The sequence below is a fragment of the Electrophorus electricus genome, chromosome 6, assembly GCF_013358815.1.
Source record: "Electrophorus electricus isolate fEleEle1 chromosome 6, fEleEle1.pri, whole genome shotgun sequence".
NCBI lineage: Eukaryota > Metazoa > Chordata > Actinopteri > Gymnotiformes > Gymnotidae > Electrophorus > Electrophorus electricus.
This window is the reverse complement of record NC_049540.1, coordinates 7,474,182-7,482,066: the sequence shown is the minus strand read 5'-3', so window position 1 is coordinate 7,482,066 and position 7,885 is coordinate 7,474,182. Positions and strand designations below refer to the sequence as shown.

At 40.9% G+C, this 7,885-nt stretch overlaps 1 protein-coding gene and 1 long non-coding RNA gene across 4 annotated transcripts; one reads left to right on the top strand and one right to left on the bottom strand.

Annotated features, from left to right (window-relative positions):
- The first annotated feature begins 1 nt into the window (after window position 1).
- fktn (fukutin) lies at window positions 2-5,458 on the top strand. 3 transcript variants are annotated; one of them, XM_027018807.2, is made up of 10 exons: window positions 2-102; window positions 513-677; window positions 805-879; window positions 1,073-1,273; window positions 1,744-2,024; window positions 2,438-2,570; window positions 2,710-2,839; window positions 3,131-3,264; window positions 3,390-3,514; window positions 4,069-5,458. In XM_027018807.2, the coding sequence occupies exons 2-10, from the start codon at window positions 576-578 to the stop codon at window positions 4,280-4,282; spliced, it is 1,395 nt and encodes a 464-aa protein (XP_026874608.2). In that variant the 5' UTR covers window positions 2-102; window positions 513-575; the 3' UTR covers window positions 4,283-5,458. The 3 variants fall into 3 exon arrangements, with proteins under 3 accessions (XP_026874608.2, XP_026874609.2, XP_026874607.2); XM_027018808.2 differs by having other exon boundaries at window positions 484-677; window positions 823-879; XM_027018806.2 differs by having other exon boundaries at window positions 484-677.
- LOC118241558 lies at window positions 5,452-7,846 on the bottom strand. Its single transcript, XR_004776184.1, has 2 exons — window positions 7,815-7,846; window positions 5,452-7,161 (listed from the first exon to the last, which is right to left on the bottom strand). It is a non-coding gene; the product is annotated as an uncharacterized LOC118241558 (long non-coding RNA).
- Window positions 7,847-7,885: the final 39 nt, after the last annotated feature.

Sequence of the window (7,885 nt, the reverse complement as noted above, 5' to 3'; positions counted from 1 at the left end):
CGTCCGGTTGTGCTCTAGGGAACATTGGGAACTGTTTTAATAGCGATCTTGGTTATGTAGCTGCGTAGACCGGAATAATATATGTTTTTCCTCTTTCAATAAGTAAGTTCCACAACTTTCAAATTATTGCGAACTTTTAATTAATATCTATAGCAAATTATAGCTGGCTAACTATCTGCTTCAGTGTGTCTTTCTCCATGACATGAGATTTGCTGCTGGTTAACTAGAAAACGCTGTAATTCTTAGTAACGTTAATCAGTTTTTCGCGACATTAGAGCGAATGCGTTGCGCTTTAATCGTGAATCATGTGCCGATACCTAACAAAACCTAAAAAGTATGTTGGCTAGCTACAAAGCTAACTAAGTCTCACGAGAACTGTATTGGCTGGCTAGTTAGCCACATCATGACATTTAAAATCAGCGGCTAGTGAGATCGTTTACAAGGTAACTCGCTAAATCTGTTTTTACATTTGTATAATTGTAGAACTCAATGCCATCAACGATTGTCCACAGGGATGGTGAAGCAGTCAGCCTCATGGCCCTACGTCTTAGTTTGTTATACAGACAGGTGGACCGATGCCTAGACTCAACAGGACAGTGGTACTAGCCTTGCTGATTGCAACCAGTTCCATTTTCCTCTTGTTCCAGTTATATTATTACAGGCAGTACGTTTCAAAGGTGAGCAAAAACTACTGGGCCGTTGCCTGCAAAAAAAAAAAGGGGGGTCAATCAATCACCAGCGATGTATTATATGAATTCTGCAGAGTAGTGGGTTTGTAATGTTGCCAGATGTTGCTTGATTTAGTGGGCTGATTCTCTACAGCATGGACCTCTTGCTTTGAGTAGTAAAGGCTACCTGGCAGGAAAGGAGGCCCAGTGGGTGAGTAAAATGCACCGCCAGCACTGTATCAGTCACTTCATTATTAGTTATTCTTGGGAAGTAGGAAATGTATGTTTCTTATTTACCTGCATTTGCACCAATGGTGGTGACATGTTTCCACTAATTATTTGATGTCTTTATTTTTTGGTCTTTAATTTGTATCCTTCCCCCCCACATGTTGTATGGACTGCAGCATTTGGTGAAGAAGTTTCTCGGGCTAGCGCGCAAGTTCAGCCTGCCTGTGTTTCTGGTGGACACCGTCACACTGAGCCTGCTGACCCAGGAGGCCGAGCTGCTGAAGGACAGCCAGTTGAAAGAGCCTCACTGCACCTTCCTCTGCACACATAGGCACTTCATCACCTTTGGCCTACTCGGAAACGTCTGGAAGTATGATGTAAGCATTCCCACTTAGGAAGGGCACCAGTGTCACATAGAGGTGGCTGGTGCTGCTTGGATAGGTATATCCATGGCTGGCAGTAGAATGCTATTTTGATTGGCATGCCACTACTATAGCACGGTCCAAAAGGTGCACAGGATTCATTTACAAAGAGAGCTGGTACCTCTATCTGTGAAAGTATTCTTGTGTATGCCTTTATGGGTGAATACTGTCACAGGTACAGATACGCAGGGACGACTTCACAGGTACAGATTTGCAGGCATTTGCAGATACACATGCTTTGCTTGTGCTGCATAGCTGCCAGCTTCTTAACCAGGGCTCAGTGGAAAAACAGTTGCAAGTCTTCATTTGTTCAAAATTAGCACACGCAAACAATGTAAACTTTAATGTAAATGAAAAGTGATGGAAAATGTATTGACACAACTCGCTGCCCCCCTGACTCCACCTTGGCCTGTTCTCTCACCAAGGCTGCTCTGCAGGATGCAGCAGAAGAGCGTGGTCTGGAGCTTCTGGAGCTCAGGGGGAAGGACCCCAGGCTGGTGGGCATGGACGACCTGACAGGGAGCGAGATCCCTCTGCACCTCCTCATCCGCTCCGACGGCCACTTGCTCGTGCATGTTGTCGTCCTGTACGAGCGCAGCGGGAACTATCTGTGGCACGGACCCCTGCGGCTCACACCTGGCATCGACCACAACTTTGCCCCCTTCAGAAAGCTGGACTTTGGCCGCTACGCAGGGGCCTATGACAGGTACCGTGTGCTCAACACATGTCTCATACACGTGAGAAAACGAAGAGCCAGTTGTGGCTGGTGTCCTGGAGCCCAGTCTGCACATATTTCAGAAGAATTTTTGTAAATGGAGAGCTGTTGACTAAAGGGGAAATGCATATTTAGACTTTAGACTTTTCTTAAACCATGAAGTGGTGGGGAAGGGGTCTTTTCTCAGGTTACAAGCATAAAACTGGAACAAAAGAACTTATTGATTGTCCCAAGTTATCCATTTATTTTCCCAATTGCTGATACTTTTGACAAATATTGTTCATTTATCCCATTGCTATAAAAATACTCTTTGCTGTACAATATTTCTTTCTGCAGTATGACCTTAAAGTTGAAAGCATATCTCTACAATGTATAAGGTAGAGTGTATTTGTTTTCTCTGTCAGACCAGAGCTCATTCTGACCACTCTAGATGGGCTTGATGTGCGGCTCCCAAAAAACTTCTCCCACTTCTTGACCGAACATTCCAGCAGCCGCTTTCTGGAGTGCAGATATCGAGAAGCAGCTGCCTTTTACCAGGTTTATATCTATATAAGGGAACTCTCTTTCTATACATGAATTTTAAAACCAGGTCTGAGGTCCATTTCTGATCTATGTGAGATATGGATTTCTTCTGTACTCCTGAGCTCAGAACTAAACTTCAGACTCTCTCTCCTAGCTGTATCCAGATGATCCATCTCCTGAGGCAATGGACTTCAGGATGAAGGCCAAGAGCCTTCTCCACCTCGCTGCTCGAGTTCTCACTGAGCTCCAGGTCCCCTTCTGGCTGAGTAGTGGCACTTGTCTTGGTGAGTAGTCTCTCAGAAAGCTTCATGGTTATTATTGGAATATTAACATCTACAAAAGTGGTCGCATATGCCTCATTTGTGACATTGGCTAGAATTGCCATGCAAGGGTTCAGAAATAACTTCCTATAGTGAACCAATTACATGTGCTTTACTATTTGCATATGATTTATGGAATAGAATCTCTTTATTGTCAGTGAACTATAAGTAGTATGGTATACATCATAAGACCCTCAGAGGAGCACTGCAGATGTCCTATTGGATTTGTTACTCTGATCTGTTCTCCACCTGCAGGCTGGTTCCGGCAGTGCAATATCATCCCCTACAGTAAGGATGTGGATCTGGGCATCTGGATTAAAGATTACAGGCATGACCTCACACAGGCCTTCCAGAGGGCTGGACTCCCTCTCAAACATAAGTTTGGAAAGGTATCACACATCTTGTTCTTCATCCACCATTCCTGTCGAAGACCTTGAAGTGAAAATAATTTGTACTCACTGTACCATGTAGAATTTCTGGGTGAAACTCTACACATTGATCTTGTCTGGTGTAGATCGAGGACAGCCTGGAACTCTCCTTCCAGGGACTGGATGTGAAACTGGACATCTTCTTTTTCTATGAGGATGGTGACATTGTTTGGAATGGAGGCACGCAGGCCAAGAGTGGCAAGAAATTTAAGCAAGTATTTTATTACGCAGTGATCTCCTGCATGTTTCTCCATAAAATATAAAAGTGTTCATTCAGCAGACAGTCAAATTGATATCTTTTTTTCCTTCTTAAATACCCTGAGACACACACCTACACCTGTATGGTACGTTCAGGGGTTAGGAGCTGAGATAAGAGTGGGGTGGTCATTTCCTAACAAATCCCTGGAGCAATTGACCAAGGGTTTATGCATGCATGCTTGTAGTTTCAGTTTCACTCCTGTTGCATGTCAAATATGAACAAACAGCTTGCCCAAACACTCCACTTTGCCTACTGCTATCTAGACTCATTTAGGAGTCCTGTGCAAGACTTACTGAGAATAAAGTTGACACAAACCAGCACATTAGAAATGTTTCATGATGCTACAATGAAATGTGTCGTCCCATGTTCTTGTAAATCACCTGGTAAAGCAGGTGGAGAATGATGTTCATAACACTAACACTGCATTACCGATAAATATGTAAGTCATGCTGGATAAGAGCGCCTGCCAAGTGCCATAAGCGGAATGTCGATGTCCCCGCTCACAGGTATGTGTTCCCCCGGTTCAGCTTGTGCTGGACAGAGCTGGTGGATCTTAGGTTGCGGGTGCCCTGTGAGACTCTGGATTATGTGGTGGCCAACTATGGGCCGGAGTGGAACGTTCCGGTAAAGACGTGGGACTGGAAGAGCTCTCCGCCCAACGTGCAGGAGAATGGGGTGTGGCCCATCAGAGAGCGGGATGATGTTATTCAAGTCTACTGAAACCTCACAGGAGTGACACGTTTGTTTTTGTAAAGGCTGCCATTTTCTCCCATTAAGCACAATATGGTAAAACTGGGCCTCTATTTAATCTCAAAAATAAACCTCGTATTTGTACAGCTGATTGCTGTAAGGCAAAGCCTGATCTCTGACCCCTGACCCTTGCTCCATTCACATGCGCATCCATGACTGAAACTTCTGGTGAGCCTTTTTCAATAGACTTTAAAACAACTGGAGGCAGATATGTAGGTATGATCTCCTTACCCTTTCCCCTTAGGGGAAACTGTCCTGCAGGGGCACATAGTTGTTTTGTTTTTTTTTCTATGACGCATCATCTTCTCATTTCATGTTGTCTGTTTGCAACTGATATTTTGAACCACAATTCCTCATGGTTTGCTCTTTTGACGGCTGATGGTGACTGTGTTGCACTTGCAGTTTGTTCATACCTGCATCATAACTCACTTTCACTCATTTTTCTTCAGACTGAAGTTGCATCCAACACTGCTGGTAGCCCACTACCATTACCTTGTTATAACAAATAAAGCATATTAAGAGATAGTAGTGACCAAGGTCACTTTCATAAAAAGGTCTTTCATGAATTGTGTGTATAACCTAATACTCTGTCTGTAGCACTGTTAGAGAGACATTGTCCCGATTGCTTAACACTAAAGGGGACTTTACAAAAAGCCTCTGACTATCTGAAAGTATACAGACGCATATTGCCTTTCTAGCTAATGTTTATGCATTATGACTACATTCAGAGTAAGTGCAATATGTATAAATGAACTACAAGACTGACTTCACTACTGATGTACTCATTTTTGTGCTCAACTCCAGACCTGGACTTTAATCAGCTGTGGAGAACTGAACAGTTAATATAATCAACTGGCCCTTTTGTCCTCACAGGTAAAAGAAGAGTAGAAAAGCTGAACTTGGATTGACTTTTGGTTAGAAGTCCATTGTTGAATGCCTGTCATGTAATTCTCCTTCCTGAAGTGAACGTCAAACCTGTTGGTGTTTGGTTTATAAGACATGACTACTTCCTCCCATACAAGATTCTAACACTGTGATTCTATACCTGTGTATAAGGGGGAGGGGGAGTTCTTCAGTGTGTCTTGTCTTTCACACTGGATAATTCTTTGCTTCCTCTTGTCTTAATAAATCAAAGGGTCTTTTTTTTTTTTTTTTAAATATGGTGACGACATTTTAAACCCTTAAAGGTGCAGTGAGTAGGATTTAGGGGACCTATTGGCAGAAAGTATACAATACCATGTTTTCATTTGTGTATAACCACCTGTAAGTATGAATTGTGTTTTCGTTAGCATACAATGAGCACTTCATATCTACACACAGACTGGCCCATCTTCCAACAGAGACCACCATGTTGCTCTGCCACATTTCTAGGGTATCTTAGAACGGCTAAAATATGAATTAAGTCATGTTTCTATCCAACATTGTTATGTGAAGAAACTTTAGATGACCTAGGCTACTGTGATTAGGCGCAGCATTGAAACAAGCAAAATGAAGATTTAACTCGGTCTTATTGTTTGCTGCGTCATCCTTTATTCAAAAAAACTTTCGTTATTATTCTTTCGCATTGTGGCGCTTTTGGGGGAGGGGGTGTTCCTTTTTTTAACTGATGATAGCAGCAGCTTTTGAGAGCATGCGCTCATCACCTACTGGGCTTGCAGTCAGAGAAAGATTCTGATGTGCCAGAGTATGGAGATGAGGGAATACAGGAGTGTGCTTCAGGGTGGTCCTCTGTTGTTGGCAAGTGAGCACTAGTCATATATCTGCTTATGTCAATAGCAGTGTGTACAGTAGAGCTTTGGTCATCCTGACCAAACACTCCAGCAGCTCCCTCAAGCTTTCAGATGGTCAAGCTGTGGCTTGCAATGTGGAGGACGGAACTGCATCTCGTGCAAAGGTGATGTTTTATCTTTGAGTCTGATACCCTTCCCTCCTCAGCTCGGTGGTGCCAGTATTCCAAGGAATTGGTTCACAGTCTGCTTGTTAAGGGCCTATTCCCAAATACAATGACATTATTTTGACAATCACATCATTATATTTGTAAACAAATATAATAGTGAAAGTTAATGGTGTCATATATATATATAAGTTCAAATTAATTTTTAACAGGTGTTTTAAGAAGTGTTTTTGTATTCAGAATTTTTTTTACAGCATAGCTATGTTTCTTCAAGACATCAAAGCTGGCTGCCTCATGAAACTAGTTAAAAGAATACCAAGAGCATGCATTGCTAGTAGTGAAGTAAAGGGTGGCTACTTTGAAGAATCTGAAATATAAGACAGTCCGTATTTGTTTAGTTATTTACAACAATTTTCACACTTGTTTCAATACCATGTCCACTTCTTCAAAGCTCTTTACACAGTGTGCTTTTGAAACACACCTTAGCACATCAGTTATCAATAATCATTAGTGCAAAATGCACTTAAACACTTCGTTTTTCATCCAAATGTGACTACTGCTGCTATAACATATGCCACGAATAACAATATTTACTGTATAATATAAAAATATATGATAAAGAAATAAGTTTTAAAAGCCAGTGTTCTTCTGAGGGTTTACTGTATTTTGCCATTTGTTCTCAGTGTAATATACTGTACTTCAGAAATGAAAAATATACAATAAATCTGCCTATCAGCATCAGACGTCTACTGTTGGCCTGGACAATCTATCCTGTCTACTGCATTGGGCCATAGATTTTCATCAACATCAACCTGAATATATGGAAACACCTGAGAAACCACCTGGGTAAGTTGTTAGCTGAAATGACAGGCAGGTGTGTTGGCGTTTATACTTTCCCTATATGCATACACATTTTAATACAATTGTGACCACTTCTGTATTGATGGTAACAAGGCTGCAAAACAAACAAAAAACAAACAATAAAATGAATAAACCTGCTAAAATCAGATGCATTTCAAGTGTATATTTTCATTTGGCTGTCAAAATGCACCAAATTTAAGTCTAAATGATCACAATGTTGTTGAACGTTAATTGTGTTGAACAGTGTGTCAGTGTCTGCAAAATTAGTTTTACAGACCTTTGCTGGTGGTGAACACTAATGGAGGTATTCATGAATTTTGGAACAAGTGGTGACTGAATGCCTTTTGTATCAAATTAATGAAAAAATATAGACAGTTTATTTCACATAGTCTACTGATATGGTGACTGTGTTGTTTTGGAAAAAGTGGACATGGTATTGAGACAAGTGTGAAAATGATTGTTATATTAGTTTTTTACAATCACGTGTTATTTCATTGTTTAGATACCTTCACAGTTTTTTCTAAAATCTAGAAAACAAAAGAGTAGGTATGTCCACACATGACTGGTATTGAACCTTAAATTATTACAATGTAAAATTATTATGAAGTGTTTATATATTTTGCTCGTTGAACGTGTTAAAATAAACAAACATTTTTGAACATGTACATATTGAATATAAACATTTCTGTCATTACTGCACTTTTATGAGTTGTGAAAGCAACTAATTTTAGATTCGGTTATACTTACAATTTTTCAGGGGTTTTTTTGTTGTTTTTTTGTTGTTTTGTTTTGTTGTTTGTTTTTCTGGTATTGACCAA